Source organism: Choloepus didactylus, chromosome 10 (assembly GCF_015220235.1).
Source record: "Choloepus didactylus isolate mChoDid1 chromosome 10, mChoDid1.pri, whole genome shotgun sequence".
Lineage (NCBI taxonomy): Eukaryota > Metazoa > Chordata > Mammalia > Pilosa > Megalonychidae > Choloepus > Choloepus didactylus.
This window is the reverse complement of record NC_051316.1, coordinates 123,145,199-123,164,176: the sequence shown is the minus strand read 5'-3', so window position 1 is coordinate 123,164,176 and position 18,978 is coordinate 123,145,199. Positions and strand designations below refer to the sequence as shown.

At 41.3% G+C, this 18,978-nt stretch overlaps 1 protein-coding gene across 1 annotated transcript in view; it reads right to left on the bottom strand.

Moving 5' to 3' along the window:
* The window catches only part of GRIN3A (glutamate ionotropic receptor NMDA type subunit 3A), a 173,624-nt gene that overhangs the window by 33,488 nt on the left and 121,158 nt on the right, over window positions 1-18,978 (bottom strand). The window contains exons 5-6 of the mRNA XM_037798455.1: window positions 15,114-15,229; window positions 6,407-6,558 (exon numbers count right to left, since the gene is read on the bottom strand). Of these exons, the coding sequence (XP_037654383.1) occupies window positions 6,407-6,558; window positions 15,114-15,229 (268 nt within the window). The remainder of the gene's footprint in view (window positions 1-6,406; window positions 6,559-15,113; window positions 15,230-18,978) is intronic.

Sequence of the window (18,978 nt, the reverse complement as noted above, 5' to 3'; positions counted from 1 at the left end):
AACCATCTCGTTAATATTTTCCACCACTTTCAAGTAGGCATCATTTTTATCCCTAGTTTTGGAGTGAGGATCTGAAGTCTTAGAAGTTGCACAACATGCACTGACACGCAGTGGTGAGCTGAGATTCAAACCCCAGCGTGTCCGTTTCCAGAGCTGAGATTCTTTGAGCTATTCTGGACTGTCTTCCTTGTGGAAATGAGAAAAGATGTCCCTGCCCTTGCTGAGTACAGAGAGGCTGCAAGGCAGCATGCAGGGAAAGTTAAAAGCCTGTAATTGACTTGGGGTCTGGCTGTGGCTGTGGAAAAAGCGGGCCGAGGAAGGGGGGCCACCTCTCCTGAGGGAGGGCACCCCTAAGAGGGCAGCATGACTGGGTGCAATGTCTTTGGAGGGCAGGGCCAAACTGCAGGACTCATAATTTCTAGCCTCTGTGCCTTGCACATGCTCTGCTTAGAGGACATTTCTCCCCTAGGGGTTACCTCCTCCGGGAAGTCTTCTTGGATTCCTCCCTGCTCTTCAGTGAGTAAATCCTGGTCTTGTCTGTGTCACTGCTCTAACTTATATCTTCCTCTGTTGCTTCCCCTGGGGTGGTAGGGTGGAGGGGCTGTTCACAAGTCTCTCTTGCCCTGTCCCTGGGCAGGAGGGTGTCTTTGTGTTCAATTCTGCATCGGTTGTACCTGGCCTCACACACAGGAGTTCAGTACGTGTTGGTTGATGGATGGATGGATGGATGGATGGATGGATGAATGAATGAACGAATGGATTTGTTCGGGTGTCAGAGGAGAGGAAGGTGAGGCCTCGCTGAGACTGGGCTCCCTTTCTTCATGTGCATTTCTACTCCACTTCTTAAAAGGACATGCATATGGCTTTGTGCCTCTTCAGGTTTCCAGAAAGAGCTTCCTGGAGAGGTTCCATCTGACCTTATGCCTGGTTTAAATATTAAACTTAATTACTTAGGCTATCCTAGGGGAAGCACTCAGCTGTCAAGGTGGCTCCCGACATACATGAGGTTTCAATTTGAAGCAATCTGCAGTCATTAACTCTCCCTGCCTCGCCATAACTTCCATCAGGCTGAACAGCAGACAGTGACATTTTAAATTGAAAAGGAAAGGGAGAGGGTGGGCACAGGGGCAGGAGGGTATTGAGATGTGACCTAGCTGTCAAGAGCAGAAAAGAACGCATTAAAAATCACCCTGCCTCCACCCCACAAATCATTCCCTTTGGGTTTTTAATATGAATTAAAGATAAACTGGACAGAAAATGACTGGCACTGAAGCTTCTTGGTGTGATGTGGGCGATTTCCCTGGCTTCCAATATATAGTTGACTAATTCCAGCCTACCAACCCCTCCGTCCGGAAAAAAAAAGTTAACAGAAGGGAGAACGGATCTGCCATGAGACAAATCCACTGTTTTTTTTTTCTTTTTTGGTGAACAAATATGAAGAGGTTTAATATCGGACCCATTTTGGTGATCCTTGGGAATCAGGTTTGGGGCAATGGCTGCGGATGGGACAGAGTCCTTCTCGGGGTCCCAGGATCCATATCTTCAGCCAGTTAGGTCAAAACTCCTTTGGACAAACCTGCTGGAGAACCATGTCTCTCAGCTGGTCATGCTATCTGGTCCTTTTAAGGCAAAGAAACACACTTAGAGAAGTTAAGCCATTTGCTGAGGGTTCCTTGGTTGGCTTATGGTAGAGCCAAGACAAAATGATAGTTAGCATCCATTTGGCACCTACTACGTGTCAGGCGCTTAATGAATATTATCTGCCAGAAACATAAAATATTGTCATCTCCATTTGCAGAGGAGGAAACCCAGAAAGATTAAGTTCCTTGTGTTCATGGCAATTTGACATGCCCTTTTGATATGAATATTTTGATACCATGGTTATTTTCACATTCACACTTGTACAGTGATCCTGGAAACAAGCCATTGAAACTTCAGCTTTTAAAATGACCTAATAATGAGCTTAACAGACGTCTTCACTCAAACCCCTGCCTTCTGGTCCCATCCCTTAGAGGATGATACTCAAGACTGGAGGGAGGCCAGGGGCGGAGTAAGTTGAGGGCTGGGGTGAGATCAAGAATGGTGGAAGTGTCAGGCATGGGGCAAGGTGAACTGTTGTGCATTTTCCTTGATGATCAACGCATTGAAAGTTTAATGATTTATTCTTAGGCCGTTTCAAAATATACCTCTCCATTTCTGTACTCTGTGCAACTGAGGCCCCTGGACTCTTTCTGGCAGAGAACTCCTTCCATTCCAGGGCTGTGTCTCTTGATTAGTCTGTATTTGTTTCCTTCAGGACTCAGTAACAGTACCAAGAGACCCTGGATATGGAGCTGGAAAACCTTGCAACAACCCAGCAAGATATGCATTAAACTGAGGCTCAGAGAGGTTAAGTAATTCTCCCAAGGACACACAGCCGCCTCTTCCCAATAATGGTAGAGTCTGGGTTGTCTGACTCCAAAGCCGTTCCTTGTGGACTTGACTGTGCTTCTCCCCCTTCCTGACCAGAGGCAAGACCCCTCTAGCTGCAGAACAGACCTCTCTCTAGGGGTACAGGTGCTGCACACACCCACACAGTCAGGCTGCAGGTACTTTCCTCTAGCAGGCACTCCCCATCCTGGTTTTTGTCTTCCATGAGGGGCTGTGCTGGATGTTTTCTTGCCCTTCCAGACTCACTCTCTATTTTCCTCCATCCTGCTTTGTGCTCAGAGAAGATGAGCTTTGTGGTCCACACTGACAGGCTTCCCTGACCTCAGCCAGCGGTGGAAGACGGGAGGGTGGGAGGCGACCACTGCTGGGTATTTATTGCCTGGCTCCCTCCCAGCCAGCTCCCCATGGGTTGGCCATGTCCTACACCAAAGTCTACGGAAAGCCCTCTCCTATGACCCCCTGGGTTCTAGGAATGACTTTTTCATTCTTTCCCTTAACCCCCCTGGAAAAACTCTCTCTACTGGTTTCTTTAAATGACATCATTGTAAATAGTTTCTTTAATGCTCACCTCAGGCTATATTATCAGATCCCTGCCAAGACCACTGTTTCTTTTTCTTTTTCTTTTTTTTATTTTTTTATTATTATTTTTTTATTAAATTCAGTTTTATTGAAATACATTCACACACCATACAATCATCCATGGTATACAATCCACTGTCCACAGTATGATAACATAGTTATGCGTTCATCACCACAATCTATCTCTGAACATTTTCCCTACATCAGAAAGAACCAGAACAAGAATAAAAAATAAAAGTGAAAAAAGAACACCCAAATCATCCCCCCATCCCACCCCATTTGTCCTTTAGTTTTTATCCCCATTTTTCTACTCATCCATACACTAGATAAAGGGGGTGTGATCCACAAGGTCTTCACAATCACACTGTCACCCCTTATAATCTACATTATTATATAATTGTCTTCAGGAGTCCCGACTGCTGGGTTGGAGTTTGGTAGTTTCAGGTATTTACTTCTAGCTATTCCAATACATTAAAGCCTAAGAGGTGTTATCTATATAGTGCATAAGAATGTCCACCAGAGTGACTTCTCGACTCCATTTGGAATCTCTCAGCCACTGAAACTATTTCAAGACCACTGTTTCTTCTTCTGTCTTGGCTATTCCCACTTGGATCAAAGGCGCATTATTCAACCCATTATTCAAAGAAGGCTTGTAAAACCATATATCATCCATCGTAGATCTTAATAATTCTTAGAAGAATTTGGGGAGCTTGCTAAACTGCGTCAGGCCACCATCCTTTTCTTGGTTTGCAAAGAACAGATTTCACAAAATTCTTGCCCCAGAGCCCTTAAATTCACTTAGGGATTGAAAAAGTTACATTTTTTTTTTTTTTTTTCTGAGTCAAAGGAAAATGAAGGAAATGTAAACTCTGCCATCCATTTTCCCCAGTGGAATTGATCCACGACAAGTCCACTGTGGTCAGAGGCACAGCTGTGCTGGGAGGCTGGGGGGGAACATCTGAGGTCAATTTAAAATTCCTCTCTGAGAATTGCTAGAGTCTAGTCTGCAGAATTGGACCTGTAATTTCCTAGGTGACTCTGGGGAGCAGGTGAAGCCCTGGAATTAAAAAAAAAGATGAGTATATCCTCCAGAGATACTGCAGTGAGCAGCTCTGGGGTTGCCAAGAGATAGGAAGTGAGGAGACCAAGGTTATCGCCGGGATGGGCATGGGGGAAAGGAGGCGTGGGGACGACAAATGTTAATGTCCAATCGCCAGAAATGGAAGGGAAGAAAAACATGTTTCATGTCTTGTTACTTGATGACTATATAATTTGTTATCCAAATTAGGATTTTTCTTTTCAGAGTGAAAGAGGGTGCCAAAAAATTACCCTGTGGCAAGAGACATAAACTGGGACTATCTTGGGGTGGCAGGTCAAAAACGAGCTTCCTTAGGGGCGAGGTTGTTGGCAGGGGTGCCCTCCAGGCCATACTGTTTCTGCTGCACCGTCCTTCTGCCTGCCCCACCCCTGGCCCGGATGCTGGGGGTGGTGGTGGGACAGTGGCCCGGTTCATTAAACTATCATTTTATTCACTCCCCGCAAGAGCCGTGGAAGCGATGAGCAGGCTGCAGCTGAGCTGGTTAAGTGACCTGCCCAAGGGTAAGCTGATGGCAGAGGTGAGTTTCCAGTAAGTCTCATTTGACCTTCAAGGCTGGCCCTCATCCTCTACACTGACTGTTATGGACTGACTCATATCCCCTACAAAGCCACGTTCAAGTTCCAACCCCCAGTTCTGTGGATGTGAAGCTATTTGTAAATAGGATCTTTCAAGATGTTCTTAGTTGAGTTGAGGACAAACTGACTCAGGGTGGGCCCTAATCCAATATACCTGGTGTGATGGTTTGGCTGTGTTATGTCCCCCCAGAAAATGCTATGTTCTTTGATGCAGTCTTGTGGGGGCAGATGTATTAGTGTTGATTAGATTGTAATTCTTTGATTGAGTGTTTGCGTGGAGATGTGACTCAATCAACTGTGAATGAAATGTTTGATTGGATAATTTCCATGGAGGTGTTACCCTGCCCATTCAGGGTGGGTGTTAATTGGATCACTGGAGTTGTATAAAGGAGTTCACAGACAGAAGGAACTGGAGAGCAGCTAAGAGTGACATTTTGGAAAGGAGCTTCAACTTAGAGAGACAGTCTGAAGAAGGCTGTTGAAAGCAGACTTTTGCTCCTGAGAAGCTAGGAGATGACAAATGCCCCAAGAGCATCATTTTGAAGAACCCACAGGAACTGAGAGTGGAGCTGGAACACAACCTGGGATCAACAGATATCAGCCATGTGCCTTCCCAGCTAACAGAGGTCTTCCAGATGCCATCGGCCATTCTCCAGTGAAGGCACCCGATTGTTGATGCCTTACCTTGGACACTTTATGGCTTTAAGACTGTATCTGTGTAACCAAATAAATCCCCTTTATAAAAGTCAATCTGTTTCTGGTATTTTGCATAACGGCAGCATTAGCAAATTGGAATACCTGGGTCCTATAAGCAGAGAGGATTTGGACCCCTAGGAGGAGACAGAGGGAGACAGACGGCCATGTGACAGAGGCTGGAAAGCCACCACTGGAATGCTAGACCTCAGGGGAAGCCTGATCCTGCCAACATCTTGATTTTGGACTGCCAGCCTCCAAAACTGTGAGACAATAAATCACTGTGGTTTGAGCCAACCAGTCTGTGGTATTTATTATAGCAGCTCTGGCAAACTAGGACACTAGCATAGTCCAGCAGTACATGACTTTGAGGCAAAAGGTGTAGCAAGCAAAACACTCACAGGCATGCTTCCTTCTTCTGACCTTTTCTGGGAGAAAGCAAAAAAAAAAGGTGGGATCTCAGTGTTTTGGGCAAAGGGAAATCTTGCTGGAAAAGGGACTTCATAGATGAGCCCAATGAACAGAGGGTGGTTTCATTTAATCACATTCTACCTTTAGGGTCTGTGAGGGTGACATCCCAAAATGCTATCTTAGGTTGTTCAAGGCAAATCCAACAGCGCCTGTATGAGGAAATGTTTCTTGTTTAAATGCACACAGGTAAGCTTCATTATAAAAGTTTGTTACTGCCTTGATCAAGATATACTGCAGTGCAGACCTCCATCCCTGGGAAAGATTAGCTCCACATACTCTCATCTCATTCCCTGAGGCTCGGGTGACCCCCGTATCTGGATATTACCAGGACCCTATTCATCTCTGTCACATTTAAATCTAAGAAAAACATGTCTCATGGCAAATTGCTATAGGAACGGGCACTCTCCAAAGGACATTAGGAGCAACCCAAGTATCATGGAGAGACCTGGTGATGCCATAGCCTGAACTGCTGACCAAGAGGCACAGGTAAGAGCATTTCCTCACATTCTTCAAGGTAAAGCCACCCAAAGCATCAACATTCCCAGCAGTCTTTCCTTACCTCAGTGACAGCGAAACTTCTCTTGCCACAGGGAACCACCTTGTACCACTTGTCATGCAGTACATCCATAAACCCATGGGATTTGTATTGACTGATTAGCTCCGATATGTTGGAGGTCAGAGGAGAGTTGGGTGGGAGACCAATGCCATATCCTAGGAGAAAATACAATCTTAGATGAGCATTTCATGTTGTTCTTAAGAGGTTGCCTCCACATGGGGAGATATTGCCATCAGAACTGATAAAAAGAATGTGAATTTTCATCATCTCCCCTTCAAAGGACTCAAAGATGCTCTGAGATATAATTACCTTTCAGTCTGCTGCATCTCTGAGTAGATGAAATGAGTCTGGAAAGGAGAGAATGAATGGGTTGTGCCCAGTGTACCACAGGAACATTTTATTCCAATGCCTTCTGTCCTTCCATTCGAGATATTCCTTAGAAGCAAAAGTTGAGGTCTCCACTAGGGCTGGTACTCCCTGTCTACCTCTCCTCCAACCCCTCCTCTGTATTAATACAACACAAAATTGTGTTGAGTATATCACTGGTTTATTATGTATTCTCATCATTAGTCATGCAAGGCCCTCTTTTATTTATTTTTAAATAATATCTTAAGACCATATGAACATACTACACAGCATGAGAACTAAAACATCAATAAGAACTTGTAATTACTATGGTTATCAAAAAAAGTCTGATAATACTAAGTGTTAACGAAGATGCGGATCAATAAGATTGTTTATCCATTGCTTGTGGGAATGTAAATTTGATACAACCACTTTGAAAAACAATTTGATATTAACTTGAAAAGTTGAACATTTAAATACTCAAGTTAAACCAGCAGTTCTATTCCTAAGTACGTTCCCAAAGAACAACTCTGCAAGTACGTAGAAAGGTATTCGCAAGAATGTTCTTAGAGGCACTGCTCATAATAGCAGAAAGTGGAGGCACCCCACATGTCTGTTGACAAGAGAAAGGATAAATAAATGGTGGAACAGTCATACAATTAGAATATTATATAGTGTAAAATATAAAAGCTAGAACTGCATGCAGTAATATGGATGACCCTTGGCAATATGATATTGAGTGAAAAAGGTGGTCTCAGAAGATTTCTTGCAGAGGAATCCACTTTGTAAATGAAAAAACATTCAAAACAAAACAATATAGTTTAAGGAACAGATATGTGAGTGATAAAACCATAATTAGAAAAAAAACAAGGAAATAACAAACCAAAGATTCAGCATAGTGGTTACTCAGCTCAGGGGACACAGTGAAAGGGATGTGGGGAGAGCATAAAGATGGATGTAATATGTTGTCAGAGTTTTCTTAATTGACTTGGACTCTGTATTTTCTCTCCTACTCTTGGATGGCTTTGCTCATTTTCCCAACTGTTACTACACAATTAATCTCTTTGATGAGCCATATGAAAGAGGCTAATTAACTACATTTTGTTTTTAGCCATTGGATACCTCAAGATGACTGAGGAAGATAAATTAAAAATATGGCTGATTCCCTTTAAACAGACAAGAACTAAAAGGCAGCTGTTTTAGTTTGCTAGGTTGCTGAAAGCAGATACCATAAAATGAGTTGGCTTCTAACAGTGGGAATTTATCAGCTTACAAGCTTACAGTTTCAAGGTTGAGAAAAATATCCACATCAAGGCATCATCAGGTGATGCTTTCTCCCTCAAGGCTGGCTGCTGGTGATCCTGGGCTCCTCTGTCACATGGCACGTCACATGGCGGCATCTGTCTTCTCTTCCGGTTTCACTGCTTTCAGCTTCTTGCTTCCAGGGATTTCTCTCTCACTCTCTCCATATTCATCCCATTTGTAAAGGACTCCAGGAAGAGGATTAAGACCCACTCTGGACCATGCCTAAACTGAAGTAACTTAATCAAAAAGCCCAATTTATACAATAGATTTACTGCCACAGGGATAGATTAGCTTTAAGAACGTGGTTTCCTGGGGTACATAGAGTTCCAAACCACCACAGCTGCCGAGGATCCAAAGATATTTAATATTATCAAACATCTTCCATAATTTTTCTAACTTACAAGTAATTTCCAAGGGTATTAGTTTTTGATCCTTTTCATGCAGACACACAGATCCTTTTTTAAAAATATGAGGCTGATGTTTCTCTCTAAGCCCACTTGGCCGGTAAACTCACTGCTCTCCCCACGACAGGGGATATGACTCCTGGGGATGAACCTGGACCCGGCATCATGGGATGGAGAACATCTTCTTGACCAAAAGGGAGAAGAAAAATGAAAAAAAATAGCAGCTAAGAGATTTCAAATAGAGTCGAGAGGTCATTATGGAGGTTACTCTTATGCATTATATAGATAACCCTTTTTAGTTTTTTGTGTATTGGAATCGCTAGAAGGAAATACCTGAAACTACTGAACTGCAACCCAGCAGCCTTGATTCTTGAAGATGACTGCATAACTATGCAGCTGACATGGTGTGACTGTGTGATTGTGAAAACCTTGTGGATCACACTCCCTTTATCTAGTGTATGGACAAATGAATAGAAAAATGGGGACAAAAAGTAAATGAAAAATAGGGTGAGATGGGGGGGATGAGAACATTTTGAGTGTTCTTCCTTACTTGTATTTTTATTTTTATTTTTATTATTTGGAGTAATGAAAATGTTCAAAAATGGATTTCGATGATGAATGTACAACTATATGATGGTACTATCAACAACTGATTGTACACTGTGGATAACTGTAGAATATGTAAATATATCTAAAAAAAACTGAATTGGAAAAAAATATGTGGCTGAGATGTACATATAACCAATGAAAGAGAAGAAATAAATAATGTAGAAAAAATTTTGAGTTTTAAAGAGCTATAAAGAGCAAAAAACTTTGTTTCTTCATAATGGGCAGTCAAGGAGATTATGTCAAAGTCAAAAGCATTATTAGAATTTTCCATTCAAACAGCTATTTTGGATGCCTGTTTTGTGCCTACTAGTCTCAGTTTGAAAGGCAACACAGACAATAAAAGACTAGAAGGACGGCTTGTTCTTCTGCTGATGTTATCATTAAATAACATTTACAGTGGGTAACTATAAGAAAGTAGCTGGTTTTCTTTAGAAACTTAATATTATACTGAGTAACACTGAACAGTCAGTTCCACAAACATTTACTTGGTACTTATTTATGAGTCAGGTGCAAAACTAGGCACGTGTATACTCACTCACGGATCTACTCATTCATTCATTCACTTGATAGATATTAACTGAATGAACATCATGTGCTAAGTGGTAGGGATTCCGCAGTGAATGAAGCAGATGTGGTCCCTGCTGTCATGGTTCGTACCCTCTATTAGGGATGGATATTAAACAAGGAAAACTGGGGGACATGAGAGCATACATGTAGTAGAGGGGTTTGGAAACATCTAGTGGGAGTGGATTGATTGTCAAGATAATTAGCCCAGATTTGCTTAAAACAAACATGGTGTTTTCACCTGGAGGCAATAGTTTTCAACAACATTGATTTCTAATATTTATTGTTGGTTTACTATGCACCAAGTACTGCCCTCTAATAAATCTTTTACATAATTATCCCATTGTGTCAACTGTGCACTAGACCAAGGTCATACACTAGATCATGGCACACAGCTTAGTTACACTCACTCTGGGCTTCTAATAACAAGAACTATAAGATATGGAGCCCTACTGTGTGCCTGAAACTATTCCACGTATGTCTAATCTCTACGTGAACCACGCAGAGCAGGTGTACCTGAGAGACTTAAAAACTGAATAAGTAACCAGCACGAGGTCATGGGGCTGGTAGTTGGCACAGCCAGCATTTGAAAGTAGGTCTGTCTGACTCTAAAGTTACTGCTCCTTCCACCACATTCGTTACAACACATGACCAAATCAAGGGAAAACTTGTCCTATATTCTCTGTTATTACAGCCACATTGATGTGATCTTCCCAAACCAGGTAATTCAGAAAAAAATCCACCATTGCCTAAACTGATGGTTTGTTTTCCGCAGACACAAATATACATTATTCATTGGCAGATTTTGTTTTAAGCTTTTCGATAGGTTGTGTGGATATAGAGTAAATATATGGTGATAACACGTGAGGAAATGATCTAGCAAGGATCTTCCCTGACTATACTGTTTCTCCTAAAAAATCCTCTTCAAACCAATAATTCCAGCCCAGATTAGTGTTAAAATGGCAGTATTGTTTGCATTGTTCATTTGATAAGCATTTATTGCACACCTATTTATTTATTCACTAAATCCACAAACACATGATGAATAATTATTTTGTGCCAGACACTGTCAAATGCTAGAGGGGCTACCAAGTTCAATGTGATACACAGTCTATCCATAAGAAGCTTATTGTGTCATAGGCAAAGATGAGGAATACATAAATTACACAACATGGTAGAAAGTTACATGACCTTTTCTGGAAAAAAAAATGTGGGTGAAGCAGAAATTCAAAAGAGATAAAATACGATGATGAACTCAATGAGGAGGATGCATACAACTATGAAGCACTGAAGAGGAATGAAAAGATGAGGTGAAGCAACTTAGATTGATACTAGATAGAGGTATTTTTGGTGGATGAGACAAAAATACACAATAAGAAAGTTGAAAAACTGAAATTAATGCTAATGAAAAATTTTGCACAGATTCTAAGACTAGAGTTTGGGCACTACAACAAAAGTATTAAAATTGTCCTGGGGAAAAAGCTCCACTGAAGTTGCAGTGACATTTATAAAAAATTGTTACATAGGAAATAATAAATATTAAATCATTCTATTCCATCATGTCTAAGTTGAATTGACATAGACTGCTAAAAATAGCCTGCTAGCCTTTTTAATTTACTATTTATAGAACATTATTTATTGAAAGTTGAGAATTTAAAGACTTTTTAGCATGTATTATTATGATTATTTTTTAATTAAGACAAACTATGCATACAGAACCAGGAGAGAAATGGGAAAAAAATCTATGTGGGAATGAAAAGGGGTATGTGTTAAAAGACAAATAAATTCATTTTGTTTAGTAATATAAAAAGTAAAACCTTGAAGGTTTTCATTCCTGTTCTCTTTATCAGTTGCTTTTAAAATTTGATTGTGTTCATTGGTCAAAGAATTCTTACTTTTAAATTGCTGACTCAACTTAGCAGCCTGAGTTGTTTTCATTATCATTAGCAATGTGGCTTTGCAATAAAGACGAAGTTGGCTATTGTGTGGTTGCATGAAGCAAAATGGAATCCTTCAACCCTAAAGATGAAGGCATCAGACTCTCTGGAAATTGGATACAGCTTAATAGCCCAAGAGAACAATTTTTGGAATAAAATCCTGATCTTTTCCCCATGGATAAATTAGCTTTACTCAGCTGAAGAGTTGTGGAAATACATTTTGGCTACCAAATGAATGGTTAGAAATTCACAGACTAAAAGAATCTCCTTGAAATGCCATTGGAAAATAAATATTTTGAAAATAAAGTCTCAGATAGGGTTAAAAAGGGTCCAAGAAGAAAGATCCATTCATTTTTGCAGTCTGTCCTCGGAACATCATATTTAGCTACTCTGGGGCAATGGCTCAGAATCTGTCGTAATAGTCCCAACTATAAACAGGACTTTAAAACTGGATTTCTCTTACTCTGTCCTCCTTCCAAGTGGGAAGCGAAGTGCATGAGAGAAGCTGAGATGCATGGAAAAGCCAACTGGTCTCAATTTATTAATTCAATATACTGAAGAACAGTAATTTATTGAGCATTTATTATGTGCCAGACATGCTTCTTCATGCTTTACATGTATTATTTTACTTGATCCTCACAACAACCATATCACACTATTAGTATCCCCATTATGTAGACGGGGAATCTGAAGAACAAGTTAAGTATCTTGTTTGATTTTGCACAGTTAGCGACAGTAACTCTATTCTAAACCAGGTACCCTGTCTCCAAAGCTAATGCTCCAAGCGCTGTATTCAATAAATACTGGAGAGTGAGTGAAAGAATAAACTCAAGAACAGGCAAAGGTCTTTGGAAGAAAGGTTACGAATCACGAATCACTAATGTGCGGTCCCAATGTCTGTTCTCCTCACTTGACCTCTATTGTCAGCTGGCTCCAATGCATTGATTTGGGCCATGTATTAATTTATCTCAACACCTCCCTTTTTGCCCTGGGCACATGAAAAGTCTTTGTGCCCCTGGTGTATGGCGTTTAATGTGACCAAAGTCTTTCTACACACTCTTGAATTCATGATAGCTTTGCTTTGCTCTGCTGTGTTTTGTTTAGTGGCATGGGTACCCTTGAAAAGGTTTCAAGGTCAATATGGAGCCTTTTAAGCCTAATTAAAAGCAGAATGATGAAGTTGAGGGTGTTCAGCTGTCACACTGAGTTGGTGCAATATCAATACTATAGAGTGAAGGCATATTCAATATGAAGGAATCAATGGATTCCATGAATCAGTGTACCTTCCTGCCTAATTCCTGAAGTTATGTAAATACTCAGTAAAGTATGTGCAGGCTACCAGGACATTGTTTGGTTAACTATATTAGTCAGTGAATTAAGCACTTTTTGCAACTCTAATCTCATGAGTTATCTAATTTATTACATAGCATCATTTATTACATACATCATTTATTACATAACTGTTATACGACTAGCATTGTACTAGACCTTGTGAAGAAATACTGAATGAAACAGTATCCCAAGTTAAATAGGTGAGTATTGTTTATAAACTGCTTTGGTGGTTTGTTACACTTTCATGGTTTTACTTATTACTGTATTGAACTAATGAAGTCCACATTTTTCATACATTCAAGAAGCCTCAATGTGCTTAAAGGAAAGCATCTCATATTTTTAAAAATTTCATGGAGAGAAACACTTCCCTAAAAATCTATAAAATGACCATTTTTTAAAAAAGCAGCAATCTAGACTAGTATCTGTATAACATTGTTTGTAACATGTTTGTAACTTATTTTGCCAGGTTCAGATTTGGTATTGTGAACTGGTTGGCAAGGATGATATGGAATTAAATTTTCTGATTTGCATCCCATTCATTTTGAGAATAAATCAACAGTGATAACAAGCTCCCTCTCTTCAAGTCTGCTGTCTTCCTGCTGTCTTACAGAAGAGAGCTTCCATGCGCCATTTTGTGTTTATCCCCTTGGAAAACTATGTGGTTTCTAGAGATGATGGGAACTGCAAGACACCAAGTCTCATGAGCACAGATGGAAATGTAAACAGGAAACCAGCGGGGAGTTAATTGTGTGGCATCTGGCACTGGGGTCTAGCAGAGGCAGACACGCTATCTCATCACTGCCTTTTGATAAGATAGGGTTGCCCCCTGAAGACAAAGGTAGAAAATGGAACCCCTCATTCTTATGTCTGCTACACATGATTCATTATTAGTAGCTGTTAATGGGATCTCAATCACCCAGTGCATCTAGGACAGAAATAAAATGTACTACTCTTCCATTTTTCCATCAAAATAGGTTATATAATGAATGTTCTTTTGGTATTCTAGCTTTTTCTTTTCTTTTTGCACTTTTGCTGTCTGAGACTATAGTCTTAGAGTACCACTACCACTGAATCTCTCTCTTCCTGAGTTCCATCCCTGGTTCAGGTGAGGGTCACTTTACCTGGAGAGAAGATTGATTTCTCCTAGGAGGCTCCAAGAAACAGCCTTAGCTATTACATTCTCATTCATCAAAAAAACTCTGAAGTAAAATAATCTGATGATGTGTTTAGGGGAGAAAGAGACCAACTGTGGTTGGGAAACTGGGAAATTAGGATCAGAATTGTTTAGTTAACTACAGAATATTACAGGTTTCAGGAAACAGGACATGGGCATCCCCACGGGATTGTTTCAAGCCAAAATGTTTTCTGACAAGTGAGCACGGCAGTCTTGAGAGTCAGCGTGCATGTACTGTCAGAGAAGGGAAGCTGGAAGTTGGGAGATGTGAAATTTACTGGTTCAAACTATCAGTTCCATATATCAACCGTCGTTCAGAATGAAAGGAGCTACTGACAAAGCAATCCTTCTCCAGTCTTGGAGTTTGATTGATTGGCTGATCAAATGGAAAGCAAAATTGGCTGCCAGTGGGGAGAAAGGCAAACCTGAGGACCCAAACAAGGTTTTGTTTAGAACCATAAAGGGTTCTCAGTTATATATAGAGATTTTTTTTTTATAACTGTTTTCTAAATAGTGGGAAAACACTATAAATTAAGAACCATGACATTTGGGTTCTAATCCCAATATTATGATCTAATTGCATGAGTATGAAAAAGTGATGTAGTATCCATGGTTTTCCTTTTGTATAAAATGTGAGCATCGGATTAGATGGACATAGAGTTTCTTCCAGTTGTAAAATTTAATGATCCTGATTTGCTACATTAGATTCATAAAAGGATTTGGCCATTAGAAAATACAGATTAAATTAAAATCAGAATCCCCATTTCTTACATTGTGCCACCACTTTCGGATATTTGAAACAGCATCATTTGGGTAACAACCATGTTATTTTCTAACAAGTGTATTAACAACTATTTGCTGAGTAGGTGAAAAATAAATTCCCAACTTCAGCAACTTAATAGTTATGGACTTAAGAGTTGAAAATGAAAACAAAGAAAGATGACTAGCTCTTTGCCTCTGACGTTGGCATTTGTGACTTGCTAGGTTGGCAAACTGAGCACATCCTGAGTAAAAGTGAATGAAGACTGACTGATTAATACCTTCTATGGCAAATGGCTTCCCCACGGTGAGAAGTGTGCAGTCAGCATCTATTGACACTTCATAATCCAGAAGGGCTTTGTCCATGATGAAGGCATCTAGCTTCTCCGGATCATTCCTACATTTAAGATCAAGAGAAGAAAAGAAAAAATGATTCTTTAGTGGGAAGAAAGCATTAAGGTAAACAGCTGGCTTTTCTTTAGGGGACAGGACCCTGGAAACTCAGGACAGCTCAGGCTAGCTAGCTGCCGACTCAAGCTTCTTGGCACCTCACTGACCTCTCACAGAGCAGGGGAAAGAGATGCTCTTACATGTGAGCATATCTTTCCAACAGGTTTCTCACCAGCCCCTTCCATTGCTTCTAAATCCCGCAACAAAGCCAGAGTGACTCTGAAATGAATGGGAAGGTACATAGCGAAGGTTAATTTCTCTTACATTTACAGAGTGATTTCTTTGGCTAAGCATTCTGTTCTTTGTTCTACATACGCTCAATGCTCATAACGAACATGAGGTGGGTGGTGTTCTGCCCTTTTAATAGATAAGGAAATGGAGGCCAGGAGATTTCAGGTAACTGGATCCAGGTTTCGTAGCTAGTATGTTCTGGAGCCCAGGTGAACTCATCAATCAGTATGTGGAGATTCTTATTTATTTCTCTTATGATCACTGTTGTATTTTTCTGAGATTAGGCATTGTTTCATATTTAGGAGTAGATATTAAAGAAATACAAGTTAAGATGTCTAGCAGTCCTAGCATTCAATGTATGGAAGGGGAAGCCTATGTAATAGATCTTAGTGACCTGATTTATTAATGGAGCTCCAGAGATTAATGTTTCATATCCATCCTAGCCATCAGTTCAGGTGAGAGTCATTTAATGCAGGTGACCCTGGACTGTGTCAGTGATGGGCAGTGGGCTAGGCTCAAGCTGCCCATAGTTGCCCTGGTCTTCCTTCATGAAATTCTCCACCATTTTTTTGAACATAGGAGCGAGGATGGTCCACAGGAAGGCAAAGACTCAGCAGAGGCTGGGCTCTCCCTTCCAAAGAAGGCAAGGAGGGGCAGTTTAAAAGGAACTGCCCAGCGTTTGCAATGACTTCTGCTTTTAGCCACTTCAAATCCATTTTGGAAAGGTGTAGGACATATATCTATGTAAGAAAGGGTTCCCTACCCTGTCTCAGTGTTGTCCAAACAGTTTTGCAAAGAGACCGCTCCTTCCATCTGTGCTCAGTCATTCCTCTTGTAGAGCAAGGAGTGGGGCTGTTGGAACTCACCACAGAGGAATGGCTTCTGAACTCAGAGGAGAATATGGCTGGGGCCCATCGAACATTAAAAAGGGAAAGACACCCCTAGACCTGTAAGTCATCACTGGGCGGGAGGCATGTCTTCATGTGGATGGCTTTATCTGGGCTGCACATGGGCACATAGTAAGTGATCAACTTCCCTTTGTGGTGCCAATGACCAGTGCTTCCTTTCCCCATTCTCCCAGGAAGTGAAATAGCCAATTCAAAATACATCCTTTTCTCTAGGGGTTCCGGATTTAAGTTAGGATGAAGCCTATGTTTAACGTCAACCCAAATAAAAACAGCTCCAAGCTCCACAGCACTGGGAAGCCTCAGAAAGGTTTGGGGGTGTGACTTGTCTCTCAGGAGTTGATGATAAGGAGCCATAGTGGAATACTTGCAATAAAACAAAAACTCAGCTGAGAGATGTTTCTCTAACGTTCTACAGCAAGATGTGCAGAATGTGCCTCGGGAGCCATGTAGAAACCAGTGACCATTTGCCAACACTCCATAAATACTTGTGGTAGCAGTATGCCAATAGAAAAAATTGGGGTTGAATTCAGTTTTGCCAACTGGTGATTCCTGAGGTCCAATATCCCTGGTATCTTTGAATAACTATTTTTGATTCTGCTATGACAGGGCTCTATTGTATAGGAAAGTAAGACGTGATCAGTTCACAGGCTCCTGTGGAGCCTGAGTCACTGGTGAAGATAGCCTCTAGATAGCTTCTAGATGGCTGAATCACACTTTTAGTTGGAAGGGCCTTCAGTTGTTTCTCTCATTAAAGAATCATGCTCTGTCTCTCTTTGATCATTCATTTAAAATACACACACCACAAAACTAGTCATATCTTAACATACTAAAGAAATGATCATTTTAGTAGGGACTAATTTATCGGACAGCCATCACCCCAGGAGGCAAGACTAAGCCATGGGAGTTTAGATGGGAAAGAGGAGGGTCAAGTTTAACAGAGGAAGCTGTTTTGGATGTGGTACTCTAGGGTTTGTGCCTTGCAAGATGTCTGTGATTACTTGGAGGGGTTGCTAAGAGCATAGGTAGGGATGAAGCCAAAGCAGAGAGGGAAGGCCCAGAGATAAGTGAGAGAGCCTTGACAGTAAACTCTGCCAATGTTCCACTTTCACCTCCATCAGCAAATCACCCAGGGAGTTTGTTAAAATGCAGATTCTGATGCAGTAGTTCTGCAGTGGGGCTTGAGATTCTGCATTTCTAAGCTTCCTGGTGTGATAGAGCTCCTGGAACTTGGGCTACTCTTTGAACAGCAGGGAACTAGACTAGCCTGGAGAAGTGTTTGGATCCTAGACTTGTACCACCATGGACAAGTCCCTTCTTTTAGACCTCAGCTTCTTCATCTGCACCTACCTTACTAATGATTGCTTCCTGGCTAGGGTGGCGACAACTCTTGGCATGAGGGCCTTCTCAGATGAGGCCTCCAGAATAAACGTGCCCTGAGTAGAGTGGAACTGGGGACTGTAGTGGTGGCTTTCACACCCATTCCTATAGCCAGCTTGCCAGGCACAGCCATGTAGCTGGGAGACCTTGCTATCTTCCTGATATCTTATTTTCTCTTTCAGGCATGAATTTGCCCAGGGGAAAGAATACAAAAGAGGAGCTGGGAGGCAAAGTGTCAGAGAGGGACTGTTATGTTTTCACGTTCTTGCAAAATTAAAAATGCCATTTAATAGTACTTAAGCATCATATATAACTTTGCAAATCTGGGAGTGCAAAGCCTTCTCTAGAGGCTCTAGTGAAAAGTCCATAAAATTGTTTAAGAGGCCTATTATTGGAGTACTTGAGAAACACAAAGCTTTTATTTCCCATGAAATTATTTCTTTATCTTCCTCTTTTTTAAAAAATAATTTGAGTTGGAAGATCCTGCTGCCCATTGGGAAAACTGCTGTGGCTGACCATGGAGAAACCAGTTTCCTGACACTGCATAATTCAAGGGATTGAAGGTTTGGATGCCTGCCATTGTCTGATGCCATTTGGCAGGAGGGAGAGAGCCACTCACCCCCTGCAGTGGTGCCTACCAGGAGCCATTTATTCCTTTCTCCCAGGAAGAACACTTGAGCAGACCCCAAAGTGCACCATTGTCCTTTGTATTCTGCTGCATTGAATTAAAAGCTCTGATCATCTGCCACGGCAATGTGATTGCTCTTGATTGCTTCTCATAAATTCTGTTGGGAAGGGTGCAGGCAGGGGGATCATTGCCTTCTATCTTATTTCCTTTCTGCAGGAAATCTCTAAGATAAATTCCAATTCCATTTCCTTGTGAGAGGAGGCATTCCATGGGCTTAGAGATTCACTGTGGAGGAAAGGGTTGCTCAGGGACATTTTATCCTCTGGCCACAGTCCCTGTGTGTTTGATCATTTTGGCACCATTGTTTTCTCAGGTGATGTCAAGCCAACATTTGTTTTCCCCACCATCTGCTGCACTAATGACCCCACTGGCTCTTTGAGCAAAGCCACGGCCACCTTGGACTATGCAGATAACTAGTATTATAAGTCACAGAATTATAGTACACACTATTTCCCTTTGCTTCCTGGATCGCATGCAATGTGAGGGATTGGT